This window comes from Muscardinus avellanarius (genome assembly GCF_963383645.1).
Source record: "Muscardinus avellanarius genome assembly, chromosome: 16".
In the NCBI taxonomy this organism is placed as follows: domain Eukaryota; kingdom Metazoa; phylum Chordata; class Mammalia; order Rodentia; family Gliridae; genus Muscardinus; species Muscardinus avellanarius.
This window is the reverse complement of record NC_137802.1, coordinates 72192730-72210708: the sequence shown is the minus strand read 5'-3', so window position 1 is coordinate 72210708 and position 17979 is coordinate 72192730. Positions and strand designations below refer to the sequence as shown.

Below are 17979 nucleotides of genomic sequence, written 5' to 3'. Positions count from 1 at the left end.
CAGAGCAAACAAAACCAGAGATGGGGCCGGGTCAGATCGGGGGCCGGCCGCGGGGCGCTCAGTACTGTCGCAGGTTGAAGAAGCCCACGCTGGTGGAGGACTCTTTCACCGTGACCGTGATCAGGTTGGCAGTGACGTCGGTGACAAAAACATGCTCGATGAGGCTGCGGGTGGGCTTCCAGTCCTGGCTGGTCTGCACAGACACGGACAGGCTCTGCGCGGCGCCGGGCAGCGATGACGAGTCGGGGTCCGAGTCCGAGCTGCTGTTCTCGCCTCCGGTGCTCGCCTCTGACAGCGCGGCCGCCTTACGGGCCTCCCCCGGGGCCGCGTGGCCTTCCTGCCTCCTGGCTGCGGCGCTGCCCTTGGCGTTCTCCCTCTTGCCTGAAGGGGCGGGCAGAGCCCCCGGCCGGGGGGCCAGCTTCTCACCCTTGCCGGCGTCTGTGGGCATGCCGGCCCCGCTCACCCCGGTGGGGCCGCCCCCAGAGCCCTTCCCTGTGGCCGGGTTGGCGGCAGAGACAGCCTTGGTGGTGGAGGCATGGCGGGCGAGCAGGCCCACCCCGGGCACACCGTTCTTGACGCTCTGTAAGTCCAAGACCTGCAGGCTCAGCTCCTGGGTGGGCGCCGGCTGCGCGCCTGGGCCCCCGGAAGAGACTTTGCTGGTACTGTGAGAGTGGGGGGTTCCCCCCACGCTGCCCCCTTTCTGCGCCACAGCCCCACTGCCGGGGGCCTTCGGGACCCTGCTTCCCGGGGGGCTGGCCCCCAGCTCCCCTTTCTGCGTCCTCACCTTCAGGTCCAGCCCCAGGCCGCACTTGCCGGCCGCCTGAGCTTTGAGCGCCAGCCGGCTGGCGGCCTGCGCCTGGCTCTGGCTCATGCGGTTCATGTAGTGCACGATGGAGCTCTGCCAGCTGATGCTGCCGCGGCCGGGGCTGCTGGCCACGCCCTTCATGAGGCTGGCCAGGCTGTCCGGGGTGGCCACGGTGCTGGGGCCGCCACAGGCCTCTTTGGCGTGGGCCTTCAGGGCTGCCAGACCCGCCACGGGGGCGCTGAGTGGAGGGGGCAGCTTGCCGGCCGGGGCCCCCAGATCCTTCCGCGCCGTCTTCAGCACCTTGGCCAGGCTCACGGGCCTCCGTGCCGCCTTCTGCTCCGGCGGCAGGGGCTTGCGCCCCCGCTTCTTGCGGATGGGATCCTTCAACTCTGGCTTGGCCACCAGGATCTGGGCCTTCTTCTGAGGCACTGGGTGGGTCTCTCGGCCCCGGGGGCCCCTCTTGGCATCCAAGTCGCTGTCGTCCTCTTCATCTGAGGACGACGAGGATGACGTGGAGGAAGAGGAGGAACTGCTGGACTTGGATTTGGAGGGAGCGTCGGGTTCCTGGAAAGACAAGGGGCGCGTCACACCACGACTGCCGGGCGCCGGGCTCAGAGAGCCAGGTACCTGGCGCCCCAGCTCCTGTGGCTTCCAGACCAGGCGGGGAGCAAACGCTCACACCACGTGTTGAAGGGCTTAACAGGTCCTTGCAAGGCCCTGTGAAGCGCAGAGTTCAAGGCAGAGCTGAACAAAAGGGCAGGCTGTCTGCAAACTGAAGCGAGACTGCAGAAGGCATCCGCTTTCGAGGAAGGCATAACTCAGCACCTGGTAGAGGACTGGAAAAGGCCTGCACCAAGAGCTGCCCGGTCTCCTGGGGCTGAGAGGGGAAGGAGGCTTTGTGCCCAGGGGCTCCTCCATCAATCAGAACCAAGCAGACGTCCTTGCGGAAACCTTCCCACCCGCCAATCTGGCCCCGTGGAGCCTCCAGTCCACAGGTCGCGAGCCGCCGCGCCCTTCCCTCTAAGCGCCATACAAACGCTAAAAAGGTGCTTCTGCCTGGTCCTCAGGTCTCCTTGCTGTCTGCCTGGCCTTTTTTTTTTTTTTTTTTGGTGATACTGGGGACGGAATCCAGGGGCATTCTACCTCTAAGCTACACTCCCAGCCCTTTTTCATTCTTTATTTTGAAACAGGGATCTCAATAAATAGCTGAGGCTAGCCTTGAATCCGCAATCCTCCCATTTCAGCTTCCCAAGTACTGGGATTACAATGTGCACCACGACTGGCTACCAGCCAGGATCTTCTAAGAAATCTCTTTTCACAGCCAGCGGGACTTCTGCGGCGTGGGCTACCTGCTACAGAGGGAGGCCCTGATGTAAAAAAGCCAGGCAGGAATCCACAGCCTCCCAGGAGGACCTCCTGAGGCTGGCCGTGAACCTGAGATCCTCCTGTCTCAACCTCCCAAATACTGAGATTACAAGCGTGCACCACCACGCCCAAGACGTACTCAGGAAGGGGCCCGAGTGACCAGATACCCTGGGCCTGTCCGGCTGCCCTACTGGCCCACGTTCGCGTAGCAGAGCTAGGATCAACAAACAGCAATACACAGGCTTCCTGTTCTTTCCTACACCCCTGGAGGTGAGCGGGAGTCACGGTCAGCAGCCAAGTCTGACCCCGCTACCCAGGAGGAAGCAGCAGCGCCCAACAGAAACAATATGCCCGGGAGGGGGGTGGCTGCTGTCGGGCCTGGGAGGGGCCTCTCTCTGCACAAGTGGCCAGCCTCCCACCCGAGGGCCCTGGGCCTCCCTCTGCCCAGGTGGTCTCAGAAGGTGAGTAGCCAGACAGGGTCACAGTGCGGTGCGCGGCCACCCACCTTGAGCTTGGAGCGCCGGCTGCAAGAGGACATTACCGTGTGCTTCCTGGGCCTGCCCCGCGGCCTCTTCCCTCTCTTCCGGTTCTGCACCTCCTTCTCGTGTTCCCTGAAGACACAGCACCCATCAGTAGGAGAAGTACATGTGCACCCCTCCTCCACCACAGAGGACGCCATGCCCTCATGGCAGCAGCTCACCACCCGGTCAGTTGTAAAACCCGTCAATCAAATACCCAGGGCGGAGGCACAGAGTCCATTCTTGGCAGCGAGGGTCGGTTTGTTTATTTATTGGTATTGGGAATGGAACCCAGGGGCATTCTACCTCTGAGCTACACCCCCAGCCCTATTTTTTTTTTTTTGGCGGGCCTGGGGATGGAACCCAGGGGAATTTGACCTCCGGGCTATACCCCCTGCCCTATTTTTTATTCTTTATTTTGAAACAGGGTCTAAGTTGTGGAGGGCCTCACTAAGTAGCTGAGGCTGTCTGCAAACCGCTATCCTCCTGTCTCAGCCTCCTGAATGCTGGGATTACAAGCGTGTGCCACTACACTCGGCTCCCATTTTTTTTAATAAAATTTTTTTTGGTGCATTGTAGTCATACATCTCAATGGGATTAAAAAAAAAAAACTTGTGGAGATATACATGCACATACCACCCAATCAGCCCCTCCTCAATCTCTAACCCCTTCCCTCCCCCCCTCCTACCCATGCATGGGTTCCTTATTGACTTTGATATGTTTAAGTATATCATGTGCTTTAAAGAGCTTCCCTTTATATTTCTTATTCTTTTCATTTTGAAACAGGGTCTCACTGAGCTGCAAAGGGCTAAGTAGCTGAGGCTGGCCATGAACTACAATCCTCCGGTCTCAGTCTCCCTAAAGTTGAAATTACAAGCGTGGGCCACCAGGGCCAGCAGCAAGGGTCAGTGCTGCGTTAACAGTCATCCCGTCTCCTCATCCTGAGCCAAGTGGGAGACCCGCGAGCAAATCACGGAGCGGAGGGCCATGGTTCCGGTGTCCTCCCGAGATGCCTTTCTGCAGGTGGAGTATTTTGTGGCCATCCCAGCCTGGTTAGCCAGAATCATTTGGGACAACGTAATCCAACCTACTCGTGACACAGAAGGAAGCCGGGTAGAGCAACAAAAAACGCCCCCGGCGTCTGCCCGAGCGCGCCAGTGCTCACCTGGTCTGCCGGTCCCGGGGCTCCCGGGGCCTCCCGCCCACTTCTGCAGGCGGCCTGCTGCCTCAAGTCTTTCCTGCCCCACGGAAGCAGTGGAGGTGCCCGACTGCGGGGCGGCCCGGACCACAGCCCCAGGGTCCAGGAGGCTCGACTACGAGCTGTGCCCCCAGCCCTAGGTCCTAGAGATGGTGTTTCATGCTACCGCGCAGGAAGTGCCCTACCCAGAGACGATGGCCGACAATCAACACAGGCAAACACCATCTCCCTGGGGCCCGAAAGATGATCTCTTAAAGGACCTGATGAGCACAGCCAGGGAAAGCCCTCACTGCACTGCAGTCTTGCACCTCGACTGGTGGCCGAGGAGCACGCAGGGCACCTCTGGGTCTCCTCTGCTGACGCCGACCTGGGTTGAGTGCTGAGCGCCAGTTGCGGAGATTTTCCCTGACAAGTAACCGCCACCTCCCACTGTCCAGGGTTTCCAACTTTCGAGGACAGGAGAAAGCAGGACTTCTACTTTCTGGTTTTCTCTCTTCCACGACATAATCCAGACCGCCCCAAAGCCAGGTAAAGGACACGCCACCACGTAACAATCAGGATGCTCTTTTGGTTTTTGGTACTGGGGACTCGAATTCCAAGCTACAGCCCAGCCCTTTTTACTTATTTTTGTGGTACTGGGGATTGAACTCTGAGGCATTCTACCTCCAAACTATACTCCCAGCCCTACTTTATTTCGAAACAGGGCCTTGCTAGGTTGATGAGTGTTTCACTACTTGCGAAAGCTGCCCTCAAACCCGTGATCCTCCTGTCTCTGCCTCCCAAGTACTTGGGATTAGAGGCCTGTGCCACTACATCCAGCTGTATCCATTTCCCCACCTTTTTTTTTTTTTTAATGGTACTGGGGATAGAACCCAGGGGCATTCTACTTTTAAGCTATACCCCTAGCCCCATTTTTTATTCTTTATTTTGAAACAGGGTCTCACCTAGCTGCAAAGGGCCTCACTAAGTAGCTGAGGCTGTCTGTGAACTGCGATCCTGTCTCAGCCTCCCAAATGCTGGGATTATAATCATGTGCCTGACTCCATTCCTTTAAACCTCCCCCCCTCCCCCGTGGTACTGGAGATTGAACCCAGGGGCATTCTACCTCTGAGCTACACCCGCCCTGCTCTATCTTATATTCTTTATTTCAAAAAGGGTCTCACTAAGTAGATGAGGCTGCAAACCTGTGATCCTCCTGTCTCACCCTCCCTAGCACTAGACTAAAAGCATGTGCCACCACACCTGGCTCTCTTATATATACAGACACACACGCACTTTGAGACAGGATCTTGCTATGTTGCTGAGGCTGGTCTTGAACTTGGAATCCTCCTGTCTTAGCCTCCCAAGCACTGGGATTACAGGTGGGTGCCACCTGTAATCAAAGTTAGCTTTTTTTTTTTTTTTTAAAGACACTGGGGATGGAACCCAGGGCCTTATATGCGCCAGGCAAGCACGCTTACCACAGTCCTAGGATGTGATCTATTTTTGTTTTGAGACAGAGTCTCACGATGATGCCCATGCAGCTCTGGAAGCCCTGAGCTCAAGAGATTCTCCTGTGGGCGCCTTCTGAGTGGCTGGGACTGTGGGCGTACCATAGCACCTCACCCAAGACCAGTATCTCAAATGCACAAAAATGTACCAGCTCCTGCAAGCTGCAAGCCAACCCCCAGCACTCACATAACCAAAGTATGAGTTAAGTAGGAGGCAGGAGGTTGCTGACACCAGAAGACACCAGAACGTTCCAGAGCGAGACATGCGCACTGACTCTCTGCCCAGACCCCCCCCCCCCACTTCTGCACACCGTCTCTGCACTTCTGGGGAAGACTCTACGTGGTGTCTGCTGCTGCGAGAAACAGCAAACGCGGCCGGGGCTACCCGAGAACGAGCCCACCAGATTGACCCCAGCTGGGGCGGCTTCTGAGCAACCCATTCATCTGCCTCTCAACACAGGGCGAGCGCCCGCATTTGCCAGGAACGTTCACACCCCGACTGGATGGACATATCCATCACCCTCCCGTCACCAGCCCTCTGCCTAAAACATCTCCCGGAGGCCCATCTCAACCCAGGTCTCCTCCCTGGAAAAAAAAAAAAAGACGATGGCCAGAATCACAGAAGCAAATCCTGCCCCAACCTGGCAACGGCCCCTCAGGGCTACCTTGGAATCATGCTTTGCCATCCAGCGTAAAGCGAAGCTTTTATTCACAAAACTGTGCTGAGGGTTCCAGCTCCAGCTGAGCCTTCTCTTGCCCCCTGGCACACTCCCCCAGGGGCAAGAAGACAAGCCTGTGTGTTTATACCGCAAACCTAGCCTACCACCTGGGGTTCTTCCTAGTGCTGCCTGCACAGAAAGACAACTCCACAGAAAGAGCCCAAAGAACCGGAACCGTTGCCCGAAGGAGCTGAGGAAGGTCCAATTTTGAAAATCTGAACGTCGGGGAGACCAAAGCCGCTCTCCTTGGGGACTTATCAGGTACGGACACAGTGCTGGCTAGGGTACCTGCCCCAGCGCCACCACCCCGCCGCCTCTCCCCCTCCTGTCCACTGGGAACTTTCTCACTTCTTCTGGAAGGCCAGGAGCAGCCTCGGGTCCAAGATGTTCTCCTCTGGCTCCCAGCTGTTATGTCTGGAAAAGCAAGAGAGCAGGGTCAGTTCGGACACCAGCAAAGAGCACAGCCCAGCGGGCCAGCCTAGGCTCCCCTCGGCCGGTGGGGGACAGGGGCGCTGCAGCCCCGCGGAACCTTTAGAGGTCCCTGCCCAGGTCCCGAAAGATCCCTCAAACCAGCACCGTAACCTCAAACCCACAGAGCGACTGCCACTTCAAGCCCCCAATTAAAACAGGCCACAAGAGGACTCCTGCAGGCTGCGCCCGGGAGGAAAGCAAATCCCAGGACAAGGAAAAGTTGGAGAGAGGGAACCCCCAAAGCCTGGCCCGGGGCCAGGGAGCGAAGCAAGGCAGGTCCCGGGGGCAGGGAGCGGGCGGCCGGGGCAGAGCCGCAGCCCACAGACTCAGAACAATGTGGCTGGGCCCCCGCGAGCGCGGGCAGGGCTCCGGGGCTGGGGAGCCGCCCGGGGAGAGCCCGGTGCGGAGAGAGCCCCTTCCGGGGACGCACAGTCTCCTCCCTCCCATTAAAAAGAAAGGAAGAAAGGGGGGGGGGTCCGCTCCCATCAATAGGCAGCTCAGGTTACAGCGGGGAGAACCTGGGCCGGAGGGGCTCGCGGCGGCGCGGGGCGCGGCAACACATGGCCGCGCGTGCTCCCCGCGGGCTCGTAAACAAAGGCCGGCCGGCCGGCCCGGGACGCGGACTCACTTGGAGGACCAGCCGCGCCACTTGACCAGGTACTCGAGCTTGCCCTGCGGGGAGAGAAGAGCGCGTGAGCGGGCGGCGGCGGCGGGCGGGGCGGCGGGCGGCGGGCGCACGCACCTTGCGGAGCCGCTTGCTCAGGATGCACTCGGCGGCGAAGACCTGCTCGCCCACGCTGCTCAGCTCCTCCATGCCGCCGCCGCCGCCCGCCGCGGCCCCGCGCCCGCGCCCGGCCCGCCGCACACAAAGCACCGCCCCGGCCCGCCCCGCGCACGCGCGCCGCCCGCCCGCCAATGGGCGCGCCGGCCCGTGCGCGCGCCGGCCACGGGAGCGCCGGCCAATGGGCGCGCCGGCCACGGGAGCGCCGGCCAATGGGCGCGGTGGGCGTGGCCGCGGTGGGCGGGGCGCGCATTGTTCCCGGCGGGCCGGGGCGGGGGCCGCAGGGCCCGCGGGGCGTGGACCGGGCGGGGCGCGCGGGGCGCCGGGGACCTGCGGGTCGTCCCGGGTCGAGGCCGCCTTCCTCCCGACTTCGTTTTCCCGGCCAAGAGCCATTGTCTGGCCCCGAGGGAGGGAGGCTGGAGGGCGCGCGCCGCTCCCCGCCCCCGCCGTCGAGGGGCGCTGCTTCGGCGCGGCTTGCAACTGGGTTCCTTGGGATGCGGTGGGAGGGGGCGTCCTACTTTGCGTGGGAGCCAAATGGGCCCGGCTCGGAGGAGGAGTGGGGAGGTCAAGTACCGTGGGGGGGGTGCAGAAGTAGCGCAGCCGGTTCTCCCCCGCCACGCACCCCGGGGACGGGCACTGCGCTGTCCCCTGAAAACGCCTTAGCACCCAGGTCTCCGAAGTGCTCCGAGGTCTTACAGATAACTGCAGATGGGACCCAGACCTCAAATTTCAGGGCACCTGCGCGGAGAAAAGCGGTTGCCCCTTTTCGCAGTTCTCAGAATGATTTTGGCTGCAAGGACCTGGGCGGGAGGGGGCAACTTAGGGCATTCTCATCCCTGGGCCGCCAGGGCTGGCCACCCGGGTCCTCTGATCAGGTGCCGGTGGCAGAGAGGACGCCAGACCGGCAGACAGGAGGGGTGGCTGTAGGCCCCCGCGGTCACCGAGGGCAGGCGACCCCGACCCTTTTACTTTCTGTCTTAAGACTGGAATCCCGCAGAGCCGCTCACCCTTTAAGTTGCTCGCGTCTTGACTCAGAGCAAGTCTAACTCAGAATGAAGGAGGTATACATTAGCCTGAACTGCATTTAGTCCGGTCCAGTTCAGTGAAAATTCATTTTCTGGTTTTGTTTCTCCCTTGAAGGAGCTGCAAAGTACCCTTCCGTTGAGCCAGTTTAAGTGCGTTTCTTGTAGGAGCCTGTCTCAACGTAATCGTGATCATTACAGGGGTATCTGTGGAGAGGAAATTACACACACACACGCACACACACACACACACACACACACACACACACGTGTGTGTGTATGTATATATACATTTTTTTGTTTTCACAGAAAGGCCTAGGAATGAATCCCCACGATTTATGGGGTGTCTTTCAGTGTATTTAGTTAAATCTGTTAGGTTCACTTGGTATCCCGGAGAGAATATGCAAAGTCTGTTACTGTTTGCAAAGGGGGCAGAGACGAACTTTTTAAGAGCAAAAGCCCACTTAGGGGGGCTGTAGGGGGATCCTGTTGGGGAGATTGGAAGTGCTTCTGTGAAGGTAGCCGGTGCAATCTCTGGGCCAACCCCTTTTCGTCCCTGTCTTGTGTAAATTGTAGTGCTAAGGGCAAAGGTGCATTAATCCTAACCTTACAAACAGTTGGGTCCGTTTCAACCCATGTTTAACTGCAGAATTCATCCTGGGTAGAAGCTGGAACTTTGGAGTGTCCTCTTTGAGACACAGAATGCCAAGCTATTTGCTTAATTTTGTTTTTAGGAACAAGACACAGAATGCCAAGCTATTTGCTTAATTTTGTTTTTAGGAACAAAAAGTTTTAAAAGAAAAAAAAGAAAAAAAGAAAAAAAAGGGAAATTCTCCCCCTAAGAAACAAATTAGCCCAGCATCTGATACTTAACACACTGAAAAGAAAATCCATTTTCTGGAAGGTCTAACACATCTATCATCTGTCCAACTGCTAATTCCCATTTGGGAGGAAATAATGTTTAGATAATTCATTTGGAGCACCAAATAGGACAGGTTTGCCGAGAAGGGAAACCAGCAGATGAATGCAGCAAGGGTGTGATCCCAGATCTGGAGAAGTGTTCTTGGAGTGCTCAGCCGGGAGCAGGCAGAGGGAGGAGCAGCCCAGCGAGTCCAGGTGTGCCAAGCTGTGGGTTTGGGCGGAAACAGGTTCTGTCATCTGTTGTTGACTCATTTTATAAGAATTAACAGGACACATTAAAGCCGGGTGTGGTGGTGCATGCCTGCAATCTCAGTACTTGGGAGTCTGAGACCGGAGGATTGCAGGTTTAAGAACAGCCTGAGCAAGTAGTAAGACTTCTCATTTACCTAGTGAGACCCTGTTTAAAAAAAGAAAGAAGGGAAGGAAGGAAAAGAAAAATAGGGCTGGGAACGTAGCTCAGAGGTAGGATGACTTTGGGTTGAATCCCCAGTGCCACAAAACAAGAATTAATAGGACAAGTTAGGATTTTTTTTTTTTCTGGTGGTACTGGGGATGGAACCCTTCTACCTTCAGGCTACAGTCCCAGATCTATTTTATATTTTATTTGGAAACAGGGTCTCTTAAGCCGGCAAGGCTGGCTTTGAACCTGCGCGATCCTCCTGTCTCTGCCTCCCAAGCGAGGGGGGGGAGAGGATTACCAGCGTGCCCACCACGCCCGGCTAATTCTTTTATTATTCATTCAACAAACACTCAGCATTTACTATCATGCCTAACAGGGCTCACACAAATGCTGAACACATCTGTATCCACGTTTCCAGTACAGTGGCCACTGTCCATCCGTGGCTCCTGGGTGCCTGGAGGAGTATGGCCAGTGGTATGGGGAAGTTCAGTTTTAAATGTTATTTAATTTAACCCCCCCCCCTTTTTTTTTTTTTTGGTGGTACTAGGGGTGGAACCCAGAGGCTTTCTACCTCCGGGCTACACTTCCAGACCTATTTTATATTTTATTTGGAAACAGGGTCTCACTAAGTTGCTGAGAGCCTCACTAAGTAGCTGAGGCTGGCTTTGAACCCGTGCGATCCTCCTGTCTCAGCCTCCCAAGCGCGGGGATTACAAGCGTGCGCACCGCACCTGGCCTTAATTTAAAACCCTTTAAATAGCCAGTGAGGGTTGTGGCCCGTGTACTGGACACCGTGCAGGTCCATCGGAATCCAAGGAATCTTTAAAGCTATTTTCACTGAAGGTGGTAAGGTTCCTAAATTAACCCAGGAATAGCTTAGCCACACTCACCTTTATGGCTGATTCCACAGGAGAATGTTTAAAACCCGTGAGAAGCAGTCTTAGCCAGGCACGCAGGAGTGCCTGCCTGTAGGGACTGAATATCGTCATTTCGTGTCGCCTTCTGTGCTGGCCGAGGGCCAGTGTCATTACCAGCTGACCGGGTGCTGAGAAAGGGTAAAGGTTTTCACGCTGTGCCTGTGGGTGGAAGATCAGAAATCCCAAGGCAAGGAAGACAGACTTGGTGTCTTCTGAAACCATCCGAAGAGTTTGGCAAGCAAGTGTGGCAGACTAGATACCATCAGAGACGTAGAGACCGCTGGCGGAACTGTTTCACCATAGCTGTTTATCTGAAGGTGCTGCCTCCCTCTGCCATCCCAGAAGCCTTCCCAGAAGAGGTCCGCACAGGACAAACCGAGGTTGTGTAACACATCGCACAGGAGCTGGGTGCTGGCACACACGTGTACTCCTGGTACTGGGGACGCTGAGACGGGAGGATCACGGGTTCAAATCCAGCCTTGGCCACTTAGGTTCTCAGCGACCTAAGGAGACCCTGCTTCCAAATAAGAAATGAAATTGGGCTGGGGATATAGCTTGAGTTTAAAATGCCTCTGGGTTCAATCCCAAGGATTAGAGGGGGGAAAATAATACTCTCTACATATACATATACACCGGGGGTTGAACCCAGGGACGGTCCACCTCTGACCTACAACCCTAGCCCTTTCTTATTTGGAAACAGGGTCTTGCTAAATTGCTGAGGCTGACCTCAAACCTGGATCCTCCTGTCTCTGCCTCCACAGCACTGGGATTACAGGCATACGCTACCACACCTGGCTAATATTTGATGATGTCAGAATTGTCCTTCCTTTCTCCCCCAGCCCTCCTCCCCGTTTGCAAGCTAAGGCGACACTTGCAGGCTAACTGCGTCACGTTCTGCCGTTTCTGTATATGTAATGTGTAAATACCTATGTGCGTGGCGCAGTGTTTATATATCAGAGCTCTATGAGAATAAGCACAGTTAGGGTGCTTGCAAAAACCCCAGAGCTTCCAAGCTTGCCCCAGAGCCCCTGGGCACACAGTACAAATATGGATCCCCTAGGCCCCACCCCGAGATCCGGACCCAGGATACCCCAGGGTAGCCTGCAGCTCTCGGTATTTAAGACTTTCTCTTACAAAGGGCAGCCTGTCCAAGCCCTCATTTTACAGAAGAGGAAAAGGAATCAGACCAGGTGTGGCGACACACAGCTGTAATCCCAGTTCTTGGGAGGCGGAGACAGGAGGATCACGCAGGTTCGAAGCCAGCCGTGCTGGTTTAAGAGACCCTGTTTCCAAATAAAAATATAAAAAATAGGTCTGGGAGTGTAGCCCGGAGGCAGAAGGGTTTCCAGGAACCCCAGTACCACCAAAAATAAATAAAAAAAAGCAACCAGAAGTCGGGTGTGGTGACTCAGGCTTGTCATCCCAGCATTCGGGAGGCTGAGACCGGAGGATCGCGGTTCCCGGACAGCCTCAGCTACTTAGTGAGGTCCTCTGCAACTCAGTGAGACCCTGTTTCAAAATAAAGAATGAAAAATAGAGCAGGGGGTGTAGCTCAGAGGTCAAATGCCCCTGGATTTCATCCCCAGACCTGCAAAAAAAAAAAAAAATTCTATTAAAATGAAAAAAAAAAGTTTGGAATCAGGGCATTTTATTTATTTATTTATTTATTTATTTATTATTATTTTTAAAAATATTTTTATTGGTGCATTGTAATCATATATCACATTGGAATACAAGACTTGAGAGGATATACAAGCACACATCATCCAATCAGCCCTCATCCAGCCCCCATCCCATTCCCTCCCCCTCCCTCCATCCCATGCTTGTTTGGTGATTAACTTTGATACATTTGTTTATGTACCTCCTGCCTTTTAAAGAGGCTCCATCCTCCCCTATTCCATACCCTCTGATTGGTCACCTTAGTTGCTTCACTATAGGGCCCTTTCTATAGCTCGACCTCTTCCTGTTGCCCCTTTCCTCCTAGTTTTTGCTGATTAGGGGAAGCATCTGATTTTTATTTTCTGTGATATTTCTCTGTGCATGCCGCGTTGCAAGTACCGATCCCACTCTTGACGGCCCCAGTTGCGGCCTGGCTACCTGGTGGACTGATCCAGACCTCGCTGGCTCAAGCAGCAGCCTTGCCTCATGGGAGGCCCCGATTCTGGTCTCGCTGGCCCCGACACCAGCCTAACCCCTCAGCTGGCTCCCATCCCGGCCTGGGGGCCCCAGCACCGGCCTTGCCTCACGGCAGGCTCCGATGCCGGCCATTGGCCCCGGCACCAGCCTAACCCCTTGGCAGGCTCCGATCCCGGCCTCGGAGGTCCCAGCATCGGCCTAGCCTCACAGCAGGCTCTGATCCCGGCCTCACTGGCCCCAGCACCGGCCTAACCCCTTGGCAGGCTCCGATCCCAGCCTCGGAGGCCCCAGTAGCGGCCTTGCCTCCTGTCAGGCTCCGATGCCAGCCGTTGGCCCTGGCATTGGCCTAACCCCTCAGCAGGCTTCGATCCCAGCCTTGGAGGCCCCAGCACCGGCCTTGCCTCACGGTGAGCTTCGATCCCGGCCTTGCTGGCCCCGGCACCGGCCTAACCCCTCGGCAGGCTCCCATCCCGGCCTCGGAGGCCTCAGTAGCGGCCTTGCCTCACGGAAGGCTCCGATGTTGGCCATTGGCCCCGGTATCGGCCTAACCCCTTGGCAGGCTCTTATCCCGGCCTCGGGGGCCCCAGCACTGGCCTTGCCTCACGGCAGGCTCCGATGCTGGCTGCTGGCCCTGGCATCGGCCTAACCCCTTGGCAGGCTCCGGGAATCAGGGCATTTTAGAAGGAATTGTGAAAATCCCGTTTGGTAGCTGGGTGCTATGGCTCATGCCTGACATCTCTGTACTTGGGAGGCTGAGACAGGAGGATGGCTAGTGTGAGGACAGTCTCGGCAACTTAGTGAGACTCTGTCTCAGGAAAAAAAATAAACAGGGCTGGGGGTCTAGCATGGAGGTAGAGTGCTGCTTGGTTCAATCTCCAGTGCCTCCTAAAATCCCACTGTGTCCGAGGACGGGTGACCCAGGCTGGCTGGGCGAGTGGGGGACAGGTCAGCATCTCACCAGCTCCAGTTCCTCCTCCTCCTCCTCCTCCTCCTCCCTCCTCCCTCCTCCTCCTCCTCCTCCTCCTCCTCCTCCTCCTCCTCCCTCCTCCTCCTCCTCCCTCCTCCTCCTCCCTCCTCCTCCTCCTCCCTCCTCCTCCTCCTCCTCCTCCTCCCTCCCTCCTCCTCCTCCTCCTCCTCCTCCCTCCTCCTCCTCCCTCCTCCTCCTCCCTCCTCCTCCTCCTCCTCCTCCTCCCTCCTCCTCCTCCCTCCTCCTCCTCCTCCTCCTCCTCCCTCCCTCCTCCTCCTCCTCCTCCTCCTCCTCCTCCTCCTCCTTCTTCTTTTGGTGGTACTGGGGTTCCTGGAAACCCTTCTACCTCAGGGCTACACTCCCAGACACCTATTTTTTTATTTTTTATTTTTTTGGTGGTACTGGGGGTGGAACCCAGAGGCTTTCTACCTCCAGGCTATGCTCCCAGACCTATTTTATATTTTTATTTGGAAACAGGGTCTCACTAAGTTGCTGAAAGCCTCACTAAGTAGCTGAGGCTGGCTTCGAACCCGTGCGATCCTCCTGTCTCAGCCTCCCAAGCACAGGGATTACAAGTGTGCGCCACCACGCCTGGCTGACACCTATTTTTTATATTTTTATTTGGAAACAGGGTCTCTTAAGCCAGCGCAGCTGACTTTGAACCTGCGCGATCCTCCTGTCTCTGCCTCCCAAGCGCAGGGATTACAAGCGTGCGCCACCACGGCCGGCTTTTTTTTTTTTATCTTGAAACAGGGCCTCACTGAGTTACAAAGGGCCTCACTAAATAGGTAAGGTTGTCCTTGAACCGTCATCCTCCTGTCTCAGCCTCCCAAATGCTGGGATTGCAGGCAGGTGCCACCACGCCTGGCTTCTACTCCACCTTCCTGACTATTAACTCTGCCAGAGTGGGGCAAGCCCAGGGCGCTAAATCTGGGCAGTCGAAGCACGTTTGTACTGGAAACCCTTCCTGGCAGCTCGGTTCCTCTGGTGGTGCCGTGGTGCCATGGTGGGCCTGCCCTTAGCAGGCTGGGCACACTTGAGTCAGTTCACGTCTCGTCCCACAACCGCAGTGCCCTGTGAGCTGCTCTGAGTCCCGCTTCTTGCTTAGCAAGAGGCCCCGAGGTCACGGCCCACCATTGGATGGACTGACCTCCGTCCTTTGAGGCTCTCAGCGACATTTATTCCGGGTCAGATGTGCCATGGTGTCTTTAACTGGACCCCGGTAGACAGAGGGTGAACTGCTCCCAGGGTCTAGCTAGTGTACGCTGAGCCATACTGCTTTATAAGAAATGAGTTTCTCGGCACGCCGGCCGTGGGGAGGGCCAGGCCTGCGGCAGAGGTGTCTGCGGCGGCCGCAGACACATATGGTCACTGTTAATGGCACTCGGGACTTGCAGGCGTGTCCTCTGAGGCCCAGGTCTTTTTGGTCCTGCCGTCCCTGATGGAGTTCATGTACATTTGCAACACTGGGCTGGCCTGCTCTCTGTCTCTCTCAGTGTGGGGAGGGAACTCAGGGCCTCTTGCATGCTAAGCAAGTGCTCTACCTCTGAGCCCCACCCCCAGTCAAATGGGCTCTCTAAAGAAGTAAAAAAAATAGACTCAAGTAAAAGATACAGATGAAGCCGGCTATATCGGCACATGTTTGTAATCTTGGTACTTGGGAGGCTGAGACAGGAGGCTCACAGGTTGGAGGCTGGCCTCAGTAAATTAGTGAGGCCCTCTGCAACTTAGACCCTGTTTCAAAAGAAAAAATAGGCCAGGTCTGCTAGCACATGTCTGTAACCCCAGTACTTGGGAGGCGGAGACAGGGGGATCACAGGGACCGTCTCAACAAGTTCTGAGACTCTCATCAACCTAGTGAGAGCCTGTTTCAAAATAAAAATTAAAAATAGGCTGGGGGTGCGCTTGCGAGGCTGAGATAGGAGGATCGCACAGGTTCGAAGCCAGCCTCAGCTACTCAGTGAGGCTCTCGGAAACTTGAGACCCGGTTTCCAAATAAAATATAAAATAGGGCTGGGAGTATAGCCCGGAGGTAGAAAGCCTCTGGGTTCCACCCCTATTGCCACACACACAAAAAAAAATAGGCTGGGGGGTAGCTCAGAGGTAGAATGCTCCTGGGTTCAGTCCTAGTACCAAAAAAGAAAGGAAGGAAGGAAGAAAGAAAGAGAGCGGTCTCTCAGTGCTGTAACAAGTAGCCCCTGTCTTTTGGGGGCGTGCTAGTGTTTCTCACTGGGGCTGGAAGCGGACGCTGTCTAGGCCCCGGCTCTCGGAGCCGACAGGCTGGTCTTGAGGGCCCCCTACATGTTTCAAGTTGTACCCTCAGGTCACTGCCTTTGGGGGTGTCTGTCATGGCAGGAATGCCCCTGATGGGCACACAGCTGCCCCCGAATGGCTTGTAAACATGCCATTGACTCCTACGAGGTGGACAGAACAGAGAAGAACCTGCAGGGTGAATATGGGGCTGGGTGCGGTCTGGACATCGCTGAAGCACCGAATGGCTGTCACTGTGCCGGGCTGGACCCGAGCCAGCCACGGGGCCAAGCCTCACTGTCACCGGGGAGCAGGGGGAGGAGGAGAAAACCGGGGTCCCCTGTCTAATCTGGGGCTGGGCTCTATTGGTCAGGGCGCCCCTGAGAAGCAGAGCCTACACACGGTCACCCCTGAGTGTCCACTGGGTCGGTTCTGGGTGCCCAGCATGCAGACATCAAAGGATGCTCCAGTCATATACATACATTATATATATATAATATACAATGTATGTATATTGTATAATGTATGTATACAATTATATAATCATATGCATAATATATATATATATATATATTTTTTTTTTTTCCTGTGGTATTGGGGATGGAGCCCAGGGGCATTCTACCTCTGAGCTACACCCCCAGCCATATTTTTTATTTTTTATTTTGAAACAGAATCTCACTGAGTTGCAAATGGCTTCACTAAGTAGCTGAGGCTGTCCAAGAACCACGATTCTCTGGGTTCAAGCCTCCCGAATGCTGGGATTACAAGTGTGCGCCACCACTCCGGGCTCCGGTCCCTTATATAAAGTAGCATAATACTCGTGTGAAGTACAGCCCTCCGCGTACTTTCAGTCCTGTCTAGAATCGCCTCTTACAGGTCCCACCTATCAACACCATTAGGTTGGTAACCACATTTCAACAGGAGTTCCGGAGAGGACAAGCTACATTCAAATCCCAGCCCCCGCCAGGCGTGGTGGGCACGCTTGTCATCCCCGCGCTTGGGAGGCGGAGACAGGAGGATCGCGCAGGTTCCAAGCCAGACGTGCTGGCTTAAGAGACTGTTTCCAAATAAAAAAGAATAAAAATAGGTCTGGGAGTGTAGCCCGGAGGTAGAAGGGATTCCAGGAACCCCAGTACCACCAAAAAAATGATAATAATCAAACCCCAGCCCCCCCCTGTAGGTAAAGAAGCCCAGGTCCTGGGGAAGCGGTGATGTCCCACAGTCCTCCAGCAGATGACAGACAGGGCAGGAGCGATGCCCAGGTCACCAGCGCTGACCATGTGGTTCCCTAGGGGAAGCTGGAGGGCCCTGGGGCTGGGGCTTAGGGAGCCAATGGCTCATCTTGACCCAAACACCACTGGAACTTCAGCCTCAGCGATAGTGGCCAGCAGGGCTGCAGAAACAGCTTTGAATCTGGACACAGCTGCAGCGCTGTGCAGGTTTGCAGGGGGACTGTCGCAGTGCCCCAAAGCCCAGGGCCTTGGTGGCGGGGAGGTGGGAGACTGTCTGGAGCGGAGAGAGAACCCCCAGCAAAATGTACCTGGCAGTAAGGGGTGGGAGTCTCGTAACCACAGTTATTAATCATCATAAAACAGCAAGCAAATGCCATCAGCAGCCGGGTTCGGAGGCCGAGACAGGAGGATTGCAGGTTCCAGGCCGGCCTCAGCCACTTAGTGAGGTCCAGAGCAACTCAGCGAGACTGTGTTCAAAATAAAAATGAAAGGGCTGGGGATGTAGCTCAGAAGTAGAATGCCCCTAGCCGGGTGTGGTGGGCACGCTTGTCATCCCCGCGCTTGGGAGGCGGAGACAGGAGGATCGCGCAGGTTCGAAGCCAGCTGCGCGCGCTGGCTTAGGAGACCCTGTTTCCAAATAAAAATGTAAAAAATAGGTCTGGGAGTGTAGCCCCGGAGGTGGAAGGGCTTCCAGAAACCCCAGCACCACACACACACACACAAAAGTAGAATGCCCCTAGGTTCAATCTCAAGTACCAAAACCTAAAACAAAGCGCTGTCTCTAGCT

At 56.0% G+C, this 17979-nt stretch overlaps 1 protein-coding gene across 1 annotated transcript; it reads right to left on the bottom strand.

Moving 5' to 3' along the window:
- Positions 1 to 58: 58 nt before the first annotated feature.
- CBX2 (chromobox 2) lies at positions 59 to 7380 on the bottom strand (the record flags this gene model as incomplete). Its single annotated transcript, XM_080712545.1, has 5 exons — positions 59 to 1369; positions 2676 to 2781; positions 6444 to 6509; positions 7195 to 7238; positions 7309 to 7380. 5 exons carry the CDS (start codon positions 7378 to 7380, stop codon positions 59 to 61), a joined length of 1599 nt encoding a protein of 532 aa, XP_080568671.1.
- Between the last annotated feature and the right edge of the window lie 10599 nt (positions 7381 to 17979).